General features: G+C 45.3%; 1 protein-coding gene across 6 annotated transcripts; it reads left to right on the forward strand.

Moving 5' to 3' along the window:
* The first annotated feature begins 161 nt into the window (after positions 1-161).
* Positions 162-24282, forward strand: LARP4 (La ribonucleoprotein 4). 6 transcript variants are annotated; one of them, XM_086768806.1, is made up of 17 exons: positions 175-282; positions 1396-1654; positions 5977-6124; positions 7721-7879; positions 8221-8296; positions 8851-8987; positions 9747-9850; positions 10852-10962; positions 11339-11392; positions 12050-12259; positions 12753-12856; positions 16436-16669; positions 17453-17501; positions 17692-17850; positions 18433-18554; positions 18823-18991; positions 19195-24282. In XM_086768806.1, the coding sequence occupies exons 2-17, from the start codon at positions 1544-1546 to the stop codon at positions 19528-19530; spliced, it is 2283 nt and encodes a 760-aa protein (XP_086624932.1). In that variant the 5' UTR covers positions 175-282; positions 1396-1543; the 3' UTR covers positions 19531-24282. The 6 variants fall into 6 exon arrangements, with proteins under 6 accessions (XP_086624935.1, XP_086624937.1, XP_086624932.1 ...); XM_086768808.1 differs by having other exon boundaries at positions 5980-6124; XM_086768810.1 differs by having other exon boundaries at positions 1396-1472.
* Positions 24283-24812: the final 530 nt, after the last annotated feature.

Here is a 24812-nt window from a genome sequence, read left to right on the forward strand (position 1 = left end):
CGGAGTGCTTCCACCGCCTGCCCCCCCACCTCTCCCCCCACCACGCGCGGGGAATGGGCCGGCCCGGCCCCGCCCGTGCCCCGGAAGCGCTGGCTGTGCTCCGGAAGAGGCGGTGGAGGGAGGGAGGGAGGGGGCCGGGCCCTGGCGGCAGCAGCCGGAGGCGGAGCCCGGGCGTCCTTATCGCTGGCGCTGGCGCGGCCGCCGCCGGGCAGCGGGGAGCGTGGCGGGGATCGCGGGCCCGCCGGCCTGGGCGCGGGCGGCAGGATGCTGCTGTTCGTGGAGGTGAGGCGCGGCGGCGTGGCGCGGGGCCGGGCCATGTGGCGGGAGGCCGCGCACGCCGCTCCGCGCCGCCGGCCGCGCCGCGCCGGGGGGGGGGGGGGGGGCGTGGGGGGGAGGGGACGGGGCTGACACAGCAAATCCGGGGGCAGCGGGCCCGGCGGGCGGGGAGAGGGGGGGGCTCGGCCCTCTGGAAGGTTCCGCCGGTGCCGGGGCCTCGGCGTGGCGGGGGTGAAAGGCAGCGCGGTGACCTTCCGGGGGAGCCGCCGCCGCGCCGCGGCCTGCCGTGAAGGTTACGCGCGGCGCGGGCCCTGGGGCGGCCGGGGCCGCCGCGCCAGCCTTGCTCGGCGGCGGCAGGAACTGGCGGGGCCTCCTGCGCCCGGGGGGGGGAGCGCGGCCGTACCGGCGGGGCGGGCCCGGCCCGGCGCCCCGCGGTAGCACACGGCCGCCCCGCGGGGCTGCGCGCCGGCGCTTTGGACTGGGCCTAGGAGCGGCGGCGCGGCCCGCCCGCGGCGTCTGCCTTAAGTACGTTAATTAAATACCCGGGGGTGATGGAGGGGCGTGATTTATGTCGGTATGGGGGAAGGCGCGGCCGGCCGAGCAGCCCTGGCGTTTCTGAGCGGGGCTGGGGGCCCTGTGGGGGCTCGGAGCGCGGCGGCTGCGAGCGCGGTCGGCCCGGGCGTGGAGGTCACCCGGGAGGGCGCGGGGGGGGGCAGGCGTCTCGCTGTGTCCGTCCCTGCGCCACACGAACGCTTGGCGCGGCAGGATGGGCGGTGGGCAGCGCGCTCGGCTCGGGCCTGGGTCTGCAGCCGCTGCCTGGGCCGGTGCTTCACCTGTTAACGGCGTTTTTGGGGATTCGGTGAAGCGTTTTTAGCATTTGCTGGACAAACCCGAGCAGCTGTGCTGCTGCTTTGGACTTTGCAGAAGTTTTGTCCAAAAAGTATCCAAAGCAAACAGCCGCTGGGTTAATTAAGACACAACCGAAGGAAGGCAGGTAATTGCTAATGGCGTATTCAGTTCAGGTGTGGTGTGGTCTTTTACACGAGTACCAAAATATGTTCCACAGTTAAGAATGTCTAAATAAAAAGATTTGGGAAACGCTTTCTCTTTCTTAAACAGATTGCCTCAGTTCTGAACTGAATGTTACTTGACTTGCACTGAGAGGAAAACAAGATGTCGTGAACGCAGCATGACAGGTCTTAAGAATTTGGTTTTGCAGTGTTTAACTTGAAGAGGAACTGTTGAAGCTAATCGGAGCTGCAGCCCGATGACCGCAGCCAGGAGCTGCGAGCAGCCAACCTCGTCCGAAGCCAAGTGCGGCGGAGAGGAGCTGAGCCTGCGAGACAGAGGTGGCCCCTCCGAGCAGCAGGCGTGCGAGGCAGGTTCCGGAACCCGCAGCGGTGACACGGAGCGGTTGTGTTGTGGATGGGGCTCGGGCTGCTCAAAGGGAGCCGAAACAAATCGGGAGCCTGTGAAGCCAGGCAGCGCGTGTCCGGGTGTTTAGTGAATCCTTTTAAAGAACTAACTTGACTTTGGTTGCTTTGATCTCCTCCTTTTTCTTCTGCTGATAGCGTTGCCGGTTAGTTTCTGTGATCTTCATTCAGGAGGTATCAATAATGTTTAATTTTGAGTTCCCGAGGAGAGTCTGGACTTTCTGAAGGTACCTTTTCACTCCCAGGACAAGGAACTTGAGCAGGCGTTCCGAAATGCCGTAGTCGGATGTTTAGAAGCAGACAGCGGCTTTTATCTCAGGATCTTTGGGGTTGCCTGAAAAATAAGGTGCAGAACTAGATTGTGTTACAGGTCCTGAAGCTCTTGGGAGGATCAGCTGACTTGCTTCAGCTATCGGCGTTATATTTTAGCCTTAACTGAAGTGTGCACGTGGTGGTTGTGAACTGATTCCTCCACAGTGTGCGTGGTGGAATTCTGTTTTCCTTTAGTATCTTTTAACTCAAAAAAAACTTGCTGCGGTGAGGGAATGCAAGGCTGATGCTGGTTTTCACTCCTGAATGTTTGGGATAGGTCTTGTTTTTCACTTGCTGCCAGGACCAGCGTGCTGTTAACAGTTGATAATTAAGGAGCATTGGGAATGTTGTTAAATGCATTGTGAAAAATGTAATTGATAATGGCTTGCTGTGCCTGCTTTGGATTTTGGCCAGTTGGGTATGTGTTCCTAATTCAGTGTGTTAGTAAAGTATTGGGAAAATTGAAATCTGTGCATTTCAGGTGGGTGAAACGCTGCCCTAGTTATCGCTAGCGATGTTTCCTAGCTAGAAAGCCAGCACTGTGTGAAGCACTGAGTATTGCTGGCCCTCTTTCTTAGCAGGTGAGGCTTCCTGCTTCCCTCTAGGTCATAAACCCTCCAAATTGTCCCTGTTCATGCAGAAGTGATGGGCACCAGTGAAACAAGTGAGGGTGGTACCATCTTCGTACGGCACAACTGTGCGTTTGCTTTACCAAGGGACGGAGGCGGCACCCTGAGTTGTGGGGTGCTGGGACTGGCTAATGAAAAAAACATGCTGCTTTCAGTGGGAGTAACTCTTGAGACCGTTAGAGTTAACGTGTGTTTTGAGAATTACCTGGGACGTTCAGACTGCTGAACTGTTGTTACGCGAGATCCTGCAGTCAGTTCCAGAGGAGTTGTGCGTGTTGCTGTCCTTGTTTTGTTTGCTTCACAGCCTGGATAGGCTTTGAGGAGGTGGCAGGTAGCTGCGCTGGCGTGTGTCTGAGTCCGCTGCAGATGCGTGCTTGTCGTGTGCCCCAGCCAGCACAAGGCTTCTCTTTGCTGACCTTCGGTTTTTTCCCTTTGCTTACATTTCCACTTCTGGAAAATGTTTAGATTCTCACCTCACAAGTTTTATTAAATTCCCTTCTAGGTATTTCACTTAGATTCCCTTTTAAAGAGTCAGTCTGCTCCGGGAAACCTGTCACAAGCTCAGCGTTAAGATCTTGGTTGCAGGATAATTTGAATTACTATTAAATACAATGCTTTAAAAGAAGCTCCGAGTACTTTAGGTTTTGTTGATTCAGTTGAATCTGTGAAATGTAATTTAGACTGTTACAATAAGAAAAATATTCTTTGCCGTCCTTTCAAAACGAGACAGATGCTTCGATCGTCAATTTTGAGGAACTGCTAGGAGAGAATCTTTGATCTGCGCTTGCTGAAAGTAAAGGGAACTAGGGGGAAGCTCTGCTGTGGAGGACAGCTTTGTCAGCTCGTGGATACCAGCGAGTGTTCCTAACCTTTGTAACTCTGTAAAGCTTTAACCTCGTCATGAAAGTTCCTGATAGCGACTGGGAGGATTGTTCTGCAGCCAATCAAATGGGCTCGGTATTTGTTAGCCTCCGTTAAATAAGCAAGAATGGATGTTTTGGCCTTCTCTTCAGAAGAGCCGCTTGCCAGAACGGAGTGGCGCTGCTCCTGGAGCATGGCAGACTGTATTTTTAAAAAGCTTATGTAAATGAGGGACTTTTTGTCCTCTCGGAGTCCGTGGTGTCTGGCTGTTAAGATGCATGACATCAGGGCTGGGTCTTGCAGAGTTGCATTAGATGTCATTAAGTGTTTCTAGAACAAAGAGGAAGTAGCCCGGGCTCTGTTTCCGGTGAATCTTTCAGCTGTTGTATTAATAGGTCCATTCATTGCTTTATCAGCCTGAACCTATTTAGTTTCTTAGCACTTTTCACTTGGACTTGTGATTTCTGAACTTCCATGTTAGCACCTGTGTCTTTCAGTGTTTGCTAAAGTGAGTAACGTCATCTGCCATACTCAGAGTTGCTTTTTACTTCTGATCACCTCCAGGAATGTAGTAATCTCCCTAGAGTGTTTCGGTTTCACTTAATCATATTTATTCCTTAAAATTACTTTCAGCTTGAGCTAAATGCTAACCTCAAAGGCGTAAGGTAGTGAGGCGGTGTGTATTTTTATAAAATAATGAATCATTGTCTGGATGTGTTTTGTCCTTTTTGCTTTGATGAAAAGTAAGTTCAAGGAAATGGACTCTGCTGGTTTTCAGTTCTTGAGCAGGTGCCCACGCTAGCGGGTGTGCTGCACCGCGGGAGTGACCAGCAGCTGAGCAGAGTTCAGTTTTGAACTTGCTGAACTACATCAACAGTGAGGCTATGTAAGTGCAACAGGTTACCAGGTTTTCTTCTAAAGCTGTTTTGTTGGAGAACAACTGCTCTGAAAACTCAGAAGGGAAATACACGTGTGTCCTTTCACACTGAACTGTTTCTACTTCTTCTTTCTGTTTCCAGCTATAATCTTTTGGTAAGATTAACAAAAGGAGGAAAACTCTGTTGCTATGTGGGTAAAATCGGTTGTGCACGGGGGATTTTGAATCCTGAAGAAGTCCTTGCCAAAATTGTGATCTTTGTTTTACCTTCTCTTGTGATTGTGTTGAATCTCTCCAATGTTTGGAGGCTTTTTGTTGCTGAATTCGGGCTTGTCCTTGTAGCAAATAGCTTTAGAAATAGGTGTGACCTTGGTGAGGAATTATCTCCAAAGCTGTTGCAACTGCTTCCTTATCCTTTTGCTTTATGTTTGAGGCCTGGTAGTAAGCCACTCCTTAATTTCAGAATCCAGGAGGCTGGCCACTGAAATATCAAACTTCCTTATTTGTGAGATACGAGCTAGGATTAATGGCTTTCACCTTTTAAATTCAAGCAAATGGCATGAGTGGACTATCGTTCAATGTCTGAAGAAACTGTATCAGTTGCTTGTAGGGTGTTAGGAATTCTTGGGAGTAGAATTTTTGCAAAAGCGTAGTTTACTTGTCTGTGTGGAAGGAGTTTTATCATGATAGAGTGAAAGCCATTACAATTCTTATCCTCTGCGCTGTTGCTGGATTATTGGACTCCTTACCCAAATGCCTCTGAGCTTCTGAGCAGCTCTCGGAAAGGGGCTTTGAAGGGCACCATCTTCTGCTGTAGAAATAAGTGTTTATCCGTGTCAAGTTCCAGGCTGGAATCCAGCAGTTTCTCCTGTCTGTCTCGTTGTTTACCCTCTTATTCTAATTATGGTCCTTGCTGCCCAGTCCCAAAGTGAGAAGAGCCTGTTCCCCACCCCCAGCAGGCTGTGATGGTGCCTATGTTTGTCTTGGCACTCCAAAAATGTTAATTTCCTTGGCTGTATGTTTAAGGAAATCGTTAGTGTACATTGATGCGTGTAAGGTGTAGGTAAACTCATGGGAGAATCACATAGTGCTCGGGTGAGTTCGTGAGGAATCCTGGCATAGCGTTGGTGATGCTTGGTTAGTGTAGGTGTCACTAATTGGGTAAGTCATTAGTTTCTTCTCCTTGAAATATGTTTTTCTTACCTTCCTTTCTAGGAAGGGGTCTGGAGGAGGGAAAATTTCCCTTTCTGGTGAAAGGGGACTGGAGCATTATGACAGTCAAGTCTTTAAAAGCTTATGAGTTACCAGAGTCCTTGACGGCTAGCTGCTTCCTCTGCTGCTGCTGTTGGATGTCAATAAAGAGAGGTTGAAGGCAACACTTCTAATGAGGTAGAAATGAAATACTTGGAAAATGCCAAGGATTTTCCTGTTTTGATTAATGAAAAATCACATAGGTGCTTAGTAGCTGGTTAGACACTTGAGATGTGGAACTCTATAGAAAGTCACTAAATTCACCTACATTGCCTGGCTTGTCTTCTAAAGCATCTTTGGATTATTTTTCCTAACGAAAGTGTTCTGATTTCTTCAGCAGGTAACATCGAAAGGTGCTGGCTTAAACCCTAACGCAAAAGTGTGGCAAGAAGTACCGCAAGGGAGCGGTGAGCCTGTGCCACCAACAAATGGCGCGGAGCACTCGTGGCAAGAAGCAGCGGCTGCACAAGGGACTCATACCGAGGGTGAGATGTCACGGGCCCGTGTGGAAACACCAGCTGGGATACGTCCCTTGCTAGGGAAGGGAGTTCAGCAGTGAGAGGCAACCTCTTGCTCTTGTCCTTGAGGTTGTTAGTGCTGATTTAGCAACAAGTGTGGAATGAATGTGAGAAGGCAGTAGAGGTTGTAGGTCTGACCGGTGGGCTTTGGTTTAGGGATTCAAGAAGGTGTGCCGAGCTGCGCTAGGACAGAATACTTCAGCAGGTAACGGGATCAAGGGGCCCGGTGATGACTGAGTAACGCGCTAAGAGGGAAACAAGGTGCTAAATGTGTAGAAATGGATTAATGACTTGTCTTGTTCGCCATTGCTGCACTTTAGTATACGCTTGACCCTGTGAACGGGAAGATAAGATCTGAGGGCCACCTACAATCCCCGTAGATCACTGGGGTGCTGCCGAGAACTGCTAGAGAGCATCATTTGTGCTGGAATAGAAACTGCAACGCATCTATGGCTAGCTCCTTTCAGTTCAGTCTGTGTTCCATTTCAGTCCCCATTTTCCATTCTTACCACGTGGTCAGTCCTGTTGTCCAGAACGAAACACTCCAACGGTGTGACTCTTCTGATTTGCGTTAGAGTGGATGCGGAGCCAATTGTTTAGCTGAGCTTGCTCAAAATACGGCAGAGGCCTCTTAAGCAGGATGCAGAAGATTCACTGGAAAAAAGATTTAGGAAAAGTTAGGGATAAAGAAGGGAGGATTCAGTCTGTGTGGCTCTGTCAAAAGTTTCTGGTAAGTCAGCAGAAGTGAAGAGAGAGTACTGAGTTTGTGCACTGGCTGAGAGAAACTCATTTGTCTCTTCATAACAAAGTGAAGCAATCGTGGCAGAGTTATGCTGCTGGAAAAGTCAAGGCAATTTTTTCCAAATACAGTGTTTTGCTTTTAAGTAATTTCTAATGTAAGTAGTTGAATAGTATCTCTTCTCAAAGTATATTTTTAGTGGATTCATCGCTAGTGTGGAAAAGATCTAGCAGAGCAGCTGACTTTTTTGGAACCATCTCCTTTTCTGACTGTCGGATTAAACTGAAACGGTACTTGTTTCTATCTTAAGCAGCTGTGGCGACGACTGAGGTGAGGTGTCCTGAACAAGAGACTGGACAATTTCAGTGTCATTCCACTGTGTTTTATAACAATCGCTAGATGCTCCTGAGCCTGTTAGTAAATAAGGATCATGTAATGTGTTGAAGAAGTGATGTAAGCTATTTTAGTGCTTTGTTTGTAGGATCTTTGTTTAAATGTTTTCAGATGGAAAGCCTGTTTTTTACATCCTCTGCCACTTTTGGGGATCTTATGATTTCATGGTCCTGTTATCTACTTACCCCTGAGGCCCTAGTGCAAACCAGAAGATCTTTCTGAAATTGCGGAGGTAGAAAGTGCTAGCCAATACAAAGTAGACACTGAAAGTCTAAGAAACATAGATGAAATCTAGATGCTTTTAGTTACAGTATTCTTGAGTATTTGTTTTAAGCCCAGATACTCTACTTGTTGGTGGCCACATTTTTGCAATCCGAAAGTATTCTGAAGTCTGTAGTAAATTTTCTGCTGATGATAGGTTCTTTTGCCAGGTAACATAGAGATTTCCGAGGATAGCTGCAAGCAATATGAAGTGATGTATTCCCCGTCTTGTGAAGCCACAAGAAATGGCACGGGAGTTGATGAAGCATCTGCAAATGGAATTGTCCTCGCAACTGAAGATCTTGGATACCAAATCTATGAAGTGTCTGGTGAGTATTCAAGTTAGAATGCCGCTGTCTGTATCTGTAATCCTCTGAAGTCTGCTACAGATACGATGTGACTTGTAAATCCTGAGTGGGATGTTGGAATGTTCCATTCAATACATATTCAAGAAGATCCAAGCGAGCCATAGCACTTGGCCGAGTAGGTGAAAACTGTGGGATCTAAGTAGTTTTGAGAATGTGTAGTGTGCTGGTCTTTAAGCGTGCCTCACGACCTTTTCCTCTTGGGCTTACCCAGAAGGGTTCATTCTTTTATTGTACAATATATCTTCTTGCATTGTATTCTCACTGTGAAACTAAGGTCTGATGGTGAACGTGGTAACTTTTAGGTGAAGGCAGCTCCACTGTGTCCACAGAAGACATTAGAGAATGCTTGAAAAAACAACTTGAGTTCTGCTTTTCACGGTACGGTACAGTTAATTTAACTTTGTATAAACCCTTTATTAAAATCGTTGATAATTTTTTCCCTTTTTTGGCTTGATGTGTGCTGTCATCTTCGTAGAAATGTTGACGGTGAGTGAGAGAGTTTGTGATGTGGAACAAGGTTTGCTAAAGTACTGTAGTACTTTCATCCTTTCAGCTGTGGTGCCTCTCAGCTGCTTCAGTCCTGTCTGTGCAATCTTCTCCTTTAATGAGAATTCAGTGTGGCTTTCTGCTTCACAGTTGTAAGATGCTGAGATAATTTAGCTGTGTGTTAGCAGAAGAGATGTCTTTGTCAAGATCCTTTTTGCAAACTAACATGCAGGGCACTGTAAATTTCATTCAGTTTTTAAATTATCTTCTGCTTTGTGTTGATCTGCTAGGATTTTTTCCAGGAGAGAAAATCTGGGTACATCTTGGCTAGAGTTAGCAGTGAATGGTATTGGTGAACATTTAAGCCTGCAGTTATCTTGTTGTTTTGAGGCTTCTGTAAATACAATTCAGGATTTTTGTAAAACAGTGAACTTATGTCTTTTTAGTGAGAATCTTTCAAAGGATCTCTACTTGATGTCTCAAATGGATAGTGATCAGTTTGTTCCGATATGGACAATTGCCAACATGGAAGGTATCAAGAAGCTGACAACTGATATGGACCTTATTCTTGAAGTTTTGAGATGTAAGTCGTGGTGTTTGGCGTCTGTATTAGTAGAACAAAGAGTCCTTCCCTGCTCTAGAGAAGTGTATTGCTCTCTTAGCTGGCTATAGCATATTGTTCTGGTAAATGGTGACAGGAACCTCGTTCTGCAGAGATGACTGAATAAGTGGCTGTTCCAAACTCCTGGATTCTAATTATACTTTATAATAAACTGCTTAAATCCGCCCCAGTAAGAGGCCATTCTAAGATATTGTTAGCAGTGAAAGTCTTATTCTGGGAGTAAACCTAGTCTTCTGATTCAGTGCAAAAGTTTACTAGAAATGATAAAACTAGAAACAGCTTATTAGAAAGTTAGCTAGAATTCTTTTGGCGCACTATACTGCGCTGATTCTGCACACTGCTTCTTGTGGAAACAGTTGTAAGTGAACTCGTTGAGTCTTTATTCTGACTTGATTTCCCTCCTCTTACTTGAACTTTTCCTATTAGGGCTCTGTCTGTGAATGTTTTTATATCCTCTTAGTTGAATTTGAGCTGGGAGTGAATTGAATTTGGGACTGAGCTTTAGATACCCGAGCTGTAGATGGAGGCAGCATCAGATAAACAGCTTACATGTGCTGAAGGTCTAACAGACTGGCAGATGAACAGTCCTTCACCCTTAATTCGAGGAATCTGGTTTCTTAAGCAGTCTATCGCAGTTCTTTGTTACGGAGTCTATTACTGCTGAGATGTTTTGCAGTGCACAATGTCCAATTTAAGCTGACTTTTATATTTTAATTTTAGCTTCTCCTATGGTACAAGTGGATGAGAGAGGAGAGAAAGTAAGACCAAACCATAAAAGATGTATTATCATTCTCCGTGAGATCCCTGAAACAACACCTATAGAGGTAAATGAACAGGAAAGAAAAAAATTAAAGTCTGTTGATGTTTACGGAAGGTATCAGAGTGCTTCAAACAGCAGTGGGAAGTGTTGCTTGAAAGGTCAGCTGATATTTGATTTGATTAAGCACAGATATTTTTCCTGGAAACTGTGTAAGCAATTTTTTCTGCCTGGATATATTGTAAAAAAAAAAAAAAAAGCCAGAGCAAAAACTTACTGTCATTGTTGTACCTTCCCATTATTTAAAAGTATATTAGAGTGCTCTATAGTAAACTTCTTTTTCCCAGCAAAAATTGAGCTAGCTAGGCTTGTCTGGAAGGAAGTTTGAGCTGGTCTCCTTTCAGATCCAAAAATAAAGTAAGTCCAGGACATAGCTTGGAACTCAGGCTGAATTTTTGTCACAGCAGTAACTTTTCTTGAAGTCAGATGGTTGTTTTGGCAGCAAGAAATGTTACTAAACATTTCTCATTCATTGTGACCCAGTGTGAGCTGAGCTCATTATGTTCAGAGAAGGGAGGATAATAAAATTCCTGCAGATATTTGGCTAACAGAATGATTTAGTTCTTTGTTTTTTAAAGTTGTAACACAGGGTGTTTGTCTACTCCATTTTTAATTAGTTCTTTTAATGCAAATACTGAGCAGCTGCTTTGCCCTCTTTAAAATCTGATTACTGCAAAACTGTTAGGTTACCTTGATTTAGAAATATTTCTTAGAATCGTTCTTGTCTAAATGACTCTTCTGATCTAAAGCCACGTTTTTGCTGCCTCTTTCGTATAGAAATGTCACCAGTGCTTGGGAAGCTCAGGAGGCTGGACTAGTATTCTTGGGTTCAGAAACAGGTAGAGCATAATCTGGCGTCTGGCAGACCTGTTGAGGGAATAAAATAACATCTCTAGTTAGGGGAAAATCGCAGCTGAGGAGCTGGAGCATAAACTTTTACTGGTTTAGCTTTCGGTTTACAGCTTGGAGCTAGGTCCCCTTAACTGCCTGACTTTTTCTCTCTCCTAGGAAGTGAAGGCTCTGTTTAAAAATGAAAACTGCCCCAAAGTGATAAGCTGTGAGTTCGCTCACAACAACAACTGGTACGTTACATTCCAGTCGGATACAGATGCGCAACAGGTAAGGCTGCCTTCAGCTGTTCATGACATCTCCATTTTGTTATTAATACTTCCCCTGCTGAAGGGAATTGCGCACATGCCTCCTGTAACTAAAATAAATGTTTATTTACTGATCTTCCTTTTGTTATTTTAAAGGGTTATTGGCAAATTCTAGTTAATAGAGAAAGAAGCTGAGAGATTGTAGGGTTATAATTCCCCTATCTGCCTCTTGCCTCGATACTTTCCAGCCATAACTGACATTCCTGAATTTGAAGCGTTAGTTTAGCTGGGCTGCAAGGGAAGCACATTGCTACACGTTCATGTTAAATCGTGTCATATCCTTTGAAAAGTACAATTTTGTCAAGATATTCTAATGTTAATCTTTTTTGTATGTGCAGGCATTTAAATACTTAAGGGAGGAAGTGAAAACCTTTCAGGGCAAGCCAGTAATGGTAAGGCTGCTTTATATGAGGTTTCTGTTTGAATTGAATTATGCGTTGTCTCCGTTTGAATGATAGCGGGTGTTTATGGCGGGGAGGGGGGAGCTGCGGAACAGGCAGTGGGGTTGTTCGTTACACTTGCTCTGTAGGCTGTTAACTTGAATGAGGTCATGGGTAGCTTTGAAAAATTACCGTTCAGCGGCTGCTAGTTGTTCGCAGTGCTGCTTCCCATGAGGTGTGAAATACATTCCTGGTTCGTCTTCCTTTCTCCGCTTCCCCCAGAATCTGGGTGTGCGGAGCTCAGGAGAGGGACGCTTGCCACCATGAGTCTCTAGCTGGAGTTAACTGCTCTACAAATAAGGCTGTAGTAAGCTGTTTGTGCTGTGAGAGGAGCTGTCAAAATTGGAACTTGCACAGTTAACTGCTATAGAAAGTGGTGTTTATCTTAAACTTGACAGATTCTCCAGCTGAAGCGACGTGTCCCCCCTTCCCTTTAGCACACTCTTCATAATGTAATCTGTATTGATTTTTATCAGTTTTTATTTGTAAGCGGTAATCAGCCTACTTCCTCTTCACATCCCCTCTGCTCTAATTTCGTTAGGCAAGAAAGATTTCATGTTCTGCTTCTCCTTTTCTCCCAACTGTGTGATGTGATTTGGTATCTTGCAGGCAAGGATAAAAGCCATCAACACCTTTTTTGCTAAGAATGGTTACCGGGTAGTGGATTCCAGTGTCTATACTCAGCCAGTTCAAACACAAGCACAGTTTGCCTCCCCACTGTTTATGCAGCCTGTATATAGTCCTCAGCAGTACTCTATTTACAGCATCGTGCCTCAGACGTGGTCTCCAAATCCTGCATCTTACTTTGAAACGCCACTGGTAAGTAGCAGCTGATGAAAATGAGAGGAGCTAGCCCAAAACATCAGCCATAATTATTACTGTTAACCAGTAAGTGTTGGCTAACAAATCAATAGGGTCAGTGGGCTTTTCAGCTGTAGAACGCACAGGTTTTGTAGTCAGATCCCTCTATTTTATGATACTTAATGTTGTGTCGTGGACCTGATAAAGAAAAACTGTCAGAGAGGCTGTGTGTCTCACCATTGACTGCCATGTGAAATTCCGTTATCCGGTAGCTGGTGTTACTGGAAGGGCTTTGTCCCTTCCGGGAACGGGAGGACTCTGATGCTAAAGTAGATGTGCAGGCTGTTAACTTGGTGGGGCGTTTGCTTTAGGGGTAAGTTTACGACACGCTAGATACGGCAGCCCAGCGTAAGAGTACAAGTCTGGATGAATAACTGCCGAAGCTGATCTCATAAACCTGCAAATGTTTTTGTTTTTAGTTCAGCCGTTGAGACTGTTCTGTCTGTTGCAGGCCCCCTTTCCTAACGGTGGATTTGTGAATGGCTTTAATACACCAGGATCATATAAAACAAATGCTGCTTCTCTGAGTATAGGTCGCCCATTCCATAGAAATCGGTAAGATAGCTCTGTCAGTTGTTTGCTCTCTGAGAACTTACAGTGTTGAGAACCTGAAGTGTTCCTTGCCCTTGTAAAATGCAGCAGCTTCTGATGGGACTAGGTTACTTATTTTGTTTATCAAATATGTATGATGTTTTTCAACTTGATTTATAAAATAAAATCAAGGTGGCAGCTTAAGATCCTAAAATAATGGACATGTGCTGGAGAAAGCAAAGGTAACTCCTTTAAAAGCCTCAGGGGAATTTCTGCAGACAAATAAATAACTTCCTCTTAAGGTAATGCTTCTAATTGTGTGTGTTATACGCAGATTATAAACTCCTGCAGCACAAACGTAAGCTTTTCCTGTTGTGTGATTAGTCTTGCAGAGAGCCATTCAGTTTACGCAGCTGAGTTGCATGCCCTGACTGCTGTATGCTGCTTGGTGCTGAACCTGTTGCTATAATTTATTTGCTTTATCCCCATCTTCCCTAATAACTGTAAGGACTCGGATATAAACACTGGGGAGGAGGAAACAGCTTTGTATTTGCTGGAGCAGGACTCTGTAAATACAGTGGAGTAGTAATCTGTTTGTGTGGGTGGAAGCTGTGTTATTTGCAAGCTCTTCACCGTATTCAGCATGCGGGCTGGTAGCATGGGAATTGCTTTTTATCCTGTTTGAGAAATTGGTTGACAACTGTCGGTACCATCGGTTAAGGTTTGTGGCTGTTGGCAGAAGGTGAACCTTGGAATTCAGTCTGTGATGACTCAGCAGAGTTTCAAGACGGGCTATGAAGCTGACAGTGTGACTCTACTAGCTGATTCACTTATAGCTGCCCAGCTCCCAGCTGAGATCTTTTTGTAAAGGTGTTGGTTTTTTTTTTTTTCCCTTGAATTGTTCCCGAACTTAAGGCCTATAAAACTCTGTATGTAGAACCTGTCAGAAATATGAATGCTGAAACTGTACAAGAATTGTATGTACCCAAATATTAACATACTGAAATGTTCGCTGCTGCCCTGTAGAATGTCTGTATAATCCTTAAGCTTTTAAAACTCTCTTGGATATGTTGAGACTTTCGTTTGTGAAACTGCAGTCATTGTGAAGTTACAGCTTTAGGGTCAAGTGTGTACAGGTTCTGCTGGTCTGTCTTGGTTGTCATATCTTTCCTGCCCATCTTGCTCAGCCTTTGTGCCAGCACAAAGCTTTGTTTTTGTGGTAATAAATCTTCGTCAGTTATGCTTCAGCAGGGTTCCCTTCCAGACAGGAAGGTGACAGTGAGGCACAGCCTCAATGGTTTGGCCCCGTGATGATCAAGTATCGCGCTAAGAGAGAACAGGTCCAACAGTCGATTGTCTGGGCAGCCTGCACTTCATGCTTTTCCTTCTTTTTGCTCTCTCACATCACCTCTCCTTCTCTCTGCTGTTTTTTTCTTCCTTATCTTTCCTTGTCTTTTCTGCTTTGCTCTTCTGCCCAGACAAGATTGTGGCCTTCTCAGTGACGGGTAAGATTATGAGATCTGAGGGCTCAGCAACGACTTGAGAATCTTGCATTTTAAGAGCAAATTGAACAAAATGGAAGAACTTAGCTTGCTTCCTTCTCCCTATGGTTTTTTATGATGGAAAACTTAACGTTACTGGGGCCTTAAAACTGGTTCTTAATGCTTCTTGAAGCTGTGAAGTATGAATTAATCTTTGTTCTGCGTATCTTCTCTTGAACTGCAGAAGAGTTCGTTCATAGAGGTTCATCCAGCTGCTGCTTTTGGGTTTCTGTCCTGGCTCATTAAACTTGATTTGTTTAATAGTTTTTGTTAATAGTTAAGTGTTGGATTTTTCTCTGTAGCTAAACATTTGTTTAAGCCTGTCATATTTATTTTGCCCTGATTTGTTTCAATGTCCCTGTGGGAAAGGAATATTGAGTCTTTGTAACAGAAACCTCAGTGCTGATATTGATTAAATTGATATTTTTCTACCCAACCATCTAAAAGGTAACTTAAAATGTCTTTGGCAAAGCAGGTTAATTTTACCACTCAAAATTGCGCTATTAAAAGGTGATTTTTTGCTCTGCTTTCTGGTTACATACGAAACGCTGCAAAACTTCCAGCTGTTAGTTGCAAGGCTATGGAGAAGGCCATGAGACAGTGGCAGAGTTGACTTTTAAAATAGCACAGGGGCTGAGCAGAGGGAGGAGTGCTGCTGGTACAGCCACATCAGTTACTGCTGTTCTGATTGAGTGCTAACGAATGATGATTTGTCTTCCGTTAAATTCTCCTATTTTGCTTTCTTTTCCTCCCAACTTAAGTTCTCCGACCAAGTGGGAGAGAACAAGTTTATTGAAGGAAGCTGGAAGGAAACTACCTCTGTTAGGCAGTCTAGGGCCTGTGACATCTGCAACATGCCTTTCCATGTTCACTTAGCGTAGAGAAACCAAAAGCTGCATGATTTATGCTCTGTTGAAAGAAAGGACTCTCTTCAGCCTGGAGGCTGCTCCTTGATTACTCTGTTAAGAGATCCTGTAGCCAAGTTAGCTGTTCCTGGACAGGAATCATACTTTGTCTGGCGGTAGGAGAATTTCTTATGATTGCATGGAATGTTATGATGAGATTATTTAAAAACAATAAGCATGCAAAATCCCCCTTCTGTCCTGTGAGATGTGCCGGGTTGACCAGAGAAAGATATAGCTTAAGCTCTTTGCCTCGCTTGCCCAAGCTGGTTGGTGCTGCGAGGAAAAGACAGTGAGGCGCAGAAGCGGCAAATAGTCTAAGGCACCTGAATGCTGCTCCAGAAAACTGTTCCAAGTTACGGTAGGTCAGAGTTTTTCTGGGGAATTCTGCGTTTAAGTCCCTGTGCCTTAACTCACAGAAACACTGAGCTTGCACAGCTGCGTCTGTGTTTGAAGGAAATACAGCTTTAATGCTGAATAATCAATAACTGGGTAAGATGTCTGGGGTATTGTAAACTGCCGAGTCAGCGTTGTGGGTGTTTGATAACAGGAACAGGGAGATTAAGATCCTAGCTTTTCAAGCTCTTGGGAGGATGGGCTCTCAGCTACCCTAGCCTTAGCTCCCCTGTTCTTTTCAGCCCGTTCATCACCTACTCCTGGCTTTCTGTTTCAGTTCAGTTTCTTTGCTTGTGGCCAGATGAGTTTGTTCCTCAGGCTTAGTTCTCCAGATCACTTTCCAACACCCTGTGCCTGTGCTGCAGGCCCAAACAAATGAAGAATCCTTCTTCGGGTTCTTCTGGCTCCTCTAGCACCCCTAGGTTTTAGGGGTTTTTTGTTGGTTGGTTCAGTTTTTGTCCCCCCCACCCCGCCCCCACGCCCCTGGTATGTGTTGGGCAGTGATTTTGATATTTTCTTCAAATGGCAACATTTGACAGGAGGGGAGGTTGCAGGAAAACTGTAATAAGAGGAGTAGATGGAGGTAAGGACGGACAGTTTCTTTGTTCTTGACAAATGTACATAGGAACAACTTTTCTGATGGAGTTTCGGTACTTTCTGACCTCCTTCTTTCTTGTCAGCTACAAATTAACTGTAGTTGGTGGTAGTTTTGCATCTTGTTCTTTAAACTCTGGATGACACAGCTGCTGCCCTGTGTCCTGCAGCGTGAAGCCCCACTTCCGGTCGTCTAACAGCTCGGAACATGCTGTGGAGGGTCCAGCTGTCGTCACTGCCGTGCCAGTGGGGGACGGACCACTAAACAGAACCAACTCAAGGAATTTTGTTATGGAGCGGCATAACAGTACGTTAGCTGGGCACCAAGACCAAGGGTATTCCCAGAAGGATTCTCCTACCGCGCAGATGGAGCAGAATGGAGATTACGGCGTTGGCAGGGGCAGGTAAAGAACTGTGTGTGCTGCTTTTTGCTGTAACACAACAGAGCAGTGGGGACACGGTGCTGGAGGTTCAGATGACTTGTGTGAGCCAAGCACCATCAACCATTGGCACAAGAGAGATGTCTGTAAAGACTGACCAGGACAAAATGAACATTTAAATAAACCAGGCGTGATAAATATTAACTAGGAGCACGAATGCTTCACGCTTGACAGTACAGCTGTTAGTTATTCTGACAAACACCTTGCAGTAAGATAGTGAGGTGTCTTTATTTCATAATAACTGCCTAGTTTGTCCCCAGAATTAAAATGGCTGCTGAAGTATTTGTATTGCCGTAAGCAAATCCTTGGTTAGGGAATTTGATGCTCCTAAACACTGTAAGATCAACTGGTTTTATCTTTTATCTGTTAATTCAGGGTTTAGACACTGAAATGTAAGCGACCAAGACAGATATGTGAGAACTCAGATGAACAAATTTACTACTATAAAATTATAGTGTACTATTCGATAATATTATAGTCTGATTGTCACTGTGCTTGTTCAGATACAGTGCTGTAGGGTACCTCCTCCACGAGGAGAGAAAAGCAAAACTGTTTCCCCTGTTGGCTGTGTTCCAAGAGTGTAAGAGCTTTGACCCCTCCTGAAGACGGAGAACATCCCAGAACTGTGTCCTGAGAAACATCAGGAGGCTGCTGTAAATCCCCTGCCACAGGTTCCCCTTTGTGCAGATGAGTGTGCACTTCAGCTGGATGAATGCACTTACTGACTTTTTTTTTTTCCCTTTAAAGGAGGAACGTTTTCAGAGGTCGGAGGAGACGAGAAGATGACCGGGTTTCAGTAAGTCCCACTTCCCTTATTGCGGGAGTTGTGCAAAGTGCAATTTGCATTTATTGAAGGAATGACATAGTCCTTAAATTCTCGGATAACGCTGTGGGTATTCAGTGTTTCTAGGAAATTCCCTAGCACTCGCTCAGTGCTTTTAATGCTGGGTGTTACGGCTCTATTAATGGGTATGTTCCTTCTCTAGAGACCTCAGCCTTCAGCAGAAACAAAGACTCAGACACCAAAGTTTGACTTGCTAGCATCAAATTTCCCACCTTTGCCTGGCAGCACAGCAAAAATACCAGGAGAGCCTGTGCTGGAGAGCAGGATGTCCGATATCGTTAAAGGAGTCTGCAAGGAAAAGGTACCTGCCCTTGTCGCTGGCATGCATGATCTGGATGTACTGTCTGTGTCTCCCTTCTCCCCTGCTTAAAGAACCGATTTGTATTAGCGCCGTGCATTAGAATGCTTCAAGCCCAAGCATCATACCGTGTTAATATAATACTGCATTTTTTTGTCCTTCTGTTGTTGGATTTCCTTGGCTTTTTGCGAGTATTTAGCTGAAGCTTCTCTAATTACACTATTTTAAGCTCAGTACTGTTTTAGAATAAAGCAGGCAAATGAGGAGCGCTGGCTGTTGAAGTAGGAACAGTTTGTGTGCGGTGTAGGCAAGGGCTGCTTCCAGGTGAGTCTGGTATTTGAGCTGGTGACATTGATAACCCAGGTGACACAGCCTTGCTTTTCACTTCGTCCATTACTTGTTTTGCCCGTAAAAAGGGTGCTCGCTTTAAAGGCGATGCTCCAAAATAAGTAGAATGCAGTGATCGGGACTTGAGCAGCCTTTGGAGATATCCCGCTTCTCGGATGTCATGGACTGGCATATTGAGGAGCAATTTCAGCACACCTGTCATCTTCCCGTGTTTTGCAACTTGTGCTTTCTGTACAGGAGAGCAAAGATTTGCTGCCCAGCTGTCCAGCTCCTGCTCAGGAAGAACAGACGCACAGCACTGTCCAGCAGCCTGTGACAAGTGTGAGTCCACCGAGTCAGAGTGAAGCTGTGGCGTTAAGGTATGCAGATTATTTGAACTGAGAATATCTAAGATTTGCGTGTTCTAGCAGAGACTCTAGCTGGTGTCTGGCAAAGCGGCAGTAATGCCTGTGGTGGGCAGCTTCTCTATAGGCCGCAGGATGGAAATGAGAAATCGTGGTGGTAATGGCTGGAACCATCCTGTTCTGCAAAAAACGGCAATCGTGACTTCAAAGAAATAAAATACTTTCTCAGGCATTAATTTCTGCCTTAGTAGGTTTTAATGTTAAATTGTTCTTGATTTAACAGCACGGTTGAGCCAGACAGCAAACCAGAAGAAGTGTCTGCTCAGAAGGATGCTACGAGCCACGCTTCCCCACCGGTGTCTGTCTCTCCTGTCAGCGCTGCAAAGCCACCAAGGACAAATACCACTTCACCTTCCACCAACGCAAGTGCAGCTCCTGCTTTGGTGGCGCAGGTAAGGCCCGGAGCGGGGAATGTGGGGAGCTTTCTCTTGGATGTGCTGATGTAGCACCGGGGACGTTCTCTTGTGCGGTTTGCCACAGCCGTGGTGTGATTGCTTGCTGTACGTGTGCTTGGTGGTGTGCCTGGGATAGTCTGGAAGAGCGTAGCCTGGTTGTTCTGGTACGTAAACCTTGCTCTTCTCCCTTGGTCCCAAAGGAGCCACGCAAGCTAAGTTATGCTGAAGTTTGCCAGAAGCCCCCAAAGGAGCCTCCTCCAGTTCCTGTTCAGCCTCTTAGGGAACATCGCACCAACATAGTTCCCCCTGCCAAAAATGAAGAAAATGGCACACCTGAGAAGGCCGCGGAGAAGGCTCACGACAAGGTCGAAGGTCGAATGAAGGATTATTCTGGGTTCCGAGGCAACGGGCCTCCCAGGGGAGCTGCTGGGAAAATCAGGGAACAGAGACGCCAATTCGGACGCAGATCGTCGCCTCAGGGAGCACCTCGACGTATCGGCAAGGAGCAGTATGTGCCACCCCGGTCACCAAAGTAACGCTTGTCCAGCCAATTATTCTCTATTTAATTTGAGCTGTGGACTAATAAGCAGCAAAGGAGACTGTGAGAAAGAAGTGTTCATGAAGGGGAATACTGAACTGGAGCGTGGCTTGTGCGGAGAAGTTGTGGAGGGTCCCAAAATTCATCTCTAGAAGTGATTTCACAAATGCTGGAGGATTCCAATCAATATAAATACAGAGATTATAATTTTTGTATTTTTGTTTTTAATTTGCAGAGAGTTTCCTGCTTGAAATCAGTTTTGGGGTTGTGAAACTAGCGTTTTGACAAAGTGAAAGAATATGAATTGACAAATTAACCTGTCCCTCAGTGTAGGAGGAAAAGGATAAGAGAATATTATTTTTGAAAAATGAGCATTTCTGTAAAATTAGAACTTTTTTTAACCTATTTAACACTTGGCTCGTCGGACGATGTGTCTGCCGTTGATGGCCTTGCATTGCAGAGCGTGTCTGCAGCTGAGGCGCTTGGTCGGCGTGTGAGTGGAACGAGTGCAGCCGGATGCTGTTGTCGTGGCTTAGTCACTGATGGTGAAAACTGAATGTACTACTGTAGTAAACTGTGTGTTTCCAGCTTGAAGTATAGTCTCTTGACCTTACTAATAATTCATTCAGCAAGCTTTGTAAACTATAATTTTTACAGGATACTGGACTGTAGATCAGAGCACATGGACAGCAAAAATTGTCTTCTAAATGCAATTGGAAGGAGGCAGAAGGGAGCATGTCAGAATTTTTAATTTGCCCTTTTTCCTCATCTACTTTTGAGGGCAACTTCTTAGGTTTGTTGGTTTTTGTTTTATTTTGTTTTCTCCTTGCTTATTACTTTCTCTGATCTCTTTATTACAGAGTTTTGTGCCGTTATCTTGGTATGTTTTCCTGAGGCAGGCCCGGTATAGGATCGATGGGTGGCTACACCGTACTTGATGTTAGATTCACAAGTAAAGAGCCTGGAATTCCAGCTGCAGATGTGGAATTCTGCCTTGCGTACGGGAACTCCGGGCACGGAGTTCTGTGTGCCGCACCAGGGTTAAACTGGCGTCTCTTTCGCGAGGTGGCTGGGCTTTCTGTGTACTGACCTATCTTTGTGTTCTGGAGTAGGGTATGGGATGCTGTCTGCTAGAAATCAGGGTTTCTGTACTGGGAACTCATTGTTTACAGCTGATGTAGTAGCAACTGACTCTTTTTAAATGTTTAAAGTGGAGCTAAAGGTAAGGAGTTAAACAAAACCCCTCATCTTCAGAGAAGGTACTTGAAAGGTAGCATCTTGCCTAGCCCTGTGCTGGCTAAATTTGCAACACTATTGTGCAGTAAGTGGTTAAGTTTCGAGGTGATTACCATAATGACCGAAATAGGAAAATTCAGTGCGTTCGTCGGCCAAAATCAGCATGCCAGGGTTCAAAGTTCTGTATAAAGTGTTAGGGAAAAGTAGCTTCCAGCAGTAAGAATCACACCTTTTTTTTTTTTATTATTATTTTTTTAATTTTATTTTTTTTTTAGTGACTAGCAAGTGTACAAATTTAAAGTTGTAAGTTGTGAACACTGGAAAATTCAATTGTGATATATACCGTAAACATCTTAGTAATATATGCTAGTGTTGCCATTAGAATGAATGTAAGTGGCAGTTAAAATAACTGTGAAAATTTTCATCTTCTGATTTCTTAGCCAGATAACCCTTGGCGACTTCTTACTCAGTAGGCATTCTCTATCAACTGCTTTGAGAACACTCATATCTATTTTTATAAATATATATATAAAGCCAGAGTTGTCATTTCTCTAACTTATTATTCAGCTTGGCAATTGCTTTGATTTGATTCATAACACGATATAATGTATTTATGCAGTTAACTGTTCATTTCTACGCATGTTATATATATATACATACATATATATAAAAAAAAACCAAAATCATCGTTCACTTTTGAACTACCTGTACTGGGTTTGGGAGGTTTTTTTTTAATTTAGTAAAAAAAAATCGTTGATCACGTCTACAGTTTAGGGATGCTTACAGAGCCCTCCGCCGTTTATTTTGGTAATGCTACGTTTGTTGGAACGATAGAGAGGTTTAAATATTTAAAAGTGTTAAAGTTCTGCAATGCAATGGATTCAAAGTTGATTTTTAATCATTTTAAAGGCTAGAAACAATGACTGCAGTCAAACTGGAACAGATGAACCTGTATGATAGTCACGGATATTTAGGATAGCCGTGCGCTGTCGTTGCAGAGCCGAGTAAGCGTCGGGATGCCCGTGGCTGCCCTCAGCACTCGCTGTTCCGAGGAAGAGTTATTTGGGAAGAGGCTTGTGCGGATGCTGATCTCGTGCCGCCGTGGTGAAGGCGGCCCGCTAATTCTGGTCCCCGCAGGCTCTCGGTGCGGTGCACAGAGTAACCGCGTAGTGCCGAAGGTGTCGGCATTTTTAACAGTTGTGAAATGTAACTTCGTCATGTGTTAGACGTGGAAACCAGTAACTGCAGTTCAGCCTTTCTTGTAAGGTGACTGGGAAAACTGGGCCGTGGAAAGGATGCGCTGTGTCCTGGGGGTGCGTTTTCCAGCAGCAGGTCGTGGCTCTTGTACAGCGTATGCAAACAAGTCTGGAAACCTGTTGGCTTTTTCCAGCATCTTCAAACTTTTATCAGACTAGGGCGCTCGTGATTATTTATTTAATACTTGCGTGAAAGGATTTAACATTAGCGTTTCCCTTCTGCCCCCTCCCCCACTGCCATTTATAACTGTGGTTTGGGGTTTTTTCCTTTCTAAGCTTTTGTACGTGGGGGGAAATAACCAAGTAAATCTAAAGGCTGTGAAAACCGTGGTTCTGTGTGCGAGCTCTCCTGCAGTACTCGTGTTGCACGGCAAACACGTAACTTAGCTGGGCTAGCTGCTGCGTCCTCACCCCCGGCTGGGCTTGGGCAGGCCGCTGTGTCTCTGCCCAGCGGGATTTCTTGTTCTGACGGAGCGGGGGCGACGGGGACGGGGCGATGGTTTGGGAGCCTGACCCGCTGCCGGTGCAGCTCAGTGATTGCACGGGAGTTGTGTTGTTTATCTGCAGAGGAAAGCCGTCGCGTGTTCAGCGGCGGTGTTCAGCGTGCACCTCAAGTGACGGCAGCTCTCCGTGGTTCCTTGGTAGCTTAGCACATGACGTAAAGACAAATTTTCCTACTCTGCTCATATTAAATACTAGAAGGTGCAAATCACACGTAACTCTCGGGTTTAGGAACTGTGACTTGTTTTCAGATTTTGTTGACTTTTGTTCGCTACAGAAGTATACTTCCCCGGTTAAGTTCTTTTCCAAATTATTGTGCGTGGAAAAGACGAGGCCGCTCTCTTGTACTTCTGCTGGAGAGTGAAAAGAGAAGTAACTATTTGCATGTGATAGTAAAATTAAAAGTGCAAAAAGTGTTTTCTTTTGATTTCTAAAATTAAATTAGTTTTATAGTATCTTACATTCCTGCTATCTTTTTTTTTTCCTTTTTTTTTTTTTTTTTTTTTAAGAAAAGTTAGCCTGGCACTTAGCCTAGTATGATGGTGCAGTTTTAGCAGTAGGTTTAAAAAAAAAAAAAAGTTAAAAAAAAAAAAAAACAAAACACCAAAAAAAACCCCCCAACAACACGTAACCCCCTCTATTAACCAGAAGAGAAAGATGATACTGTGGCAGATCAGTAGCAAATAAGTGACTTAATCAATGCTTTACTGTAGTTAAATAGCTATGGCCTTACTACTTCGTCAATATCAGCTTAATTGTCTTGCAGATGTCCGCTATTTTTACTGTTACCCGGGTGAACGTTCACCGGGGGTCAAATATCTGGTATGTACAGATGATATTTTAAATTTGTAAAACGCGCCATTGTGTTACAGACGATGCAACAGAAATGCACTTCGGGGGGAAATTGCTTCTGATAAGTTGTGGTTTTTTTTTTTTTTTTTTTTGTAAATCCTTGATTACTACAGATATGCAATAGAATTTTTGTTTCTAATTTTGATATTTCCTTCTGAAACATAAGGTTGTTGCCATTAATCTGAATGATTTATCATGCTCTTCTTTGTGTGTATATATTACATATAGTCTGAGCTTCCTTTAGGATGGTACATGATTTTGGTTTGTTGTAGTTTTTGGTTGGCTCTTCTCTCGCGTGCCTTTAGTGCAGGCACTTCAAGAGGTTGAGAGTCTCTTTTTTAATGTACAGTTGGGAGGACTTGAAACGGAGTTAAAGCGACTTATTTCTGAAAAATCCATCTGCAACCTAACCTGTAACAACTTTAAAGTTTTATATTTAAGAACCAGAGGTTTATTTTTATGGAGCTTCGGTTATGGATACAGTTTCCAAAAATGCAACTTCAAATGTAAACAGACTGTGCATAAATGGTTTTTGTTCTAATTTTTATAGAATACAAACTATTCAGATAATATATTGAGCTCAAGTTACTACAGCCATCTTGTTCCTCCCGGATGAATCCAGCTTCCCCTTGGCATTTACGATCTCTCTTCAAAGTGGTAGGGCTGCAGCGAAAGGAGAGAAAAGCAACCTCTCTGGCTTCTATACTCTGTCTGTTCTGGTATCTTCCTGTCGTCGAAACTGTCCGAAACGGAATTGTGTAAAGTAGGTTCATGCTTTAAATGTTAAAATGATAATACATGTATTTGTATTTGTTTTTGACATTGCCAAGGTGCTATGGGAAATTGAAATAACAGTTAGAAAAATAAAGCTGATTTAAAAGGAAAAAAAAAAAAACAACAGAAAACCACCCAAAAACCCACCCCCAGCTCTTAAGGGCGTGCGCTGCTGTCGTGATGCGGGACGGGCTGTCTGCTCCGGGCCTCGGCCGGGCGCGGGCGCTGCGGCTCTGAGCGCCCCTGCCCCGGGCATTGGGCCCGGTACCGCCCGCGGTCGGGGGAGCGCAGGAGAGCGCGGGGTGCGGGCAGGCAGACGCAGCCCCGTGCGGGGTAGCGGGGGGGGGGTGTGCGGGGAGGCAGACGCAGCCCCGTGCGGGGTAGCGGGGGGGGGGTGTGCGGGGAGGCAGACGCAGCCCCGTGCGGGACAGCGGGGGGGGGGGGGGTGCGGGGAGGGAGACGCAGCCCCGTGCGGGACAGCGGGGGGCGGGGGGGGGTGCGGGGAGGGAGACGCAGCCCCGTGCGGGACAGCGGGGGGCGGGGGGGGGGTGCGGGGAGGCAGACGCAGCCCCGTGCGGGACAGCGGGGGGCGGGGGGGGGGGGTGCGGGGAGGCAGACGCAGCCCCGTGCGGGGTAGCGGGGGGGCGGGGTGCGGGGAGGC

Source organism: Chlamydotis macqueenii, chromosome 29, assembly GCF_036417535.1.
Source record: "Chlamydotis macqueenii isolate bChlMac1 chromosome 29, bChlMac1.mat, whole genome shotgun sequence".
NCBI lineage: Eukaryota > Metazoa > Chordata > Aves > Otidiformes > Otididae > Chlamydotis > Chlamydotis macqueenii.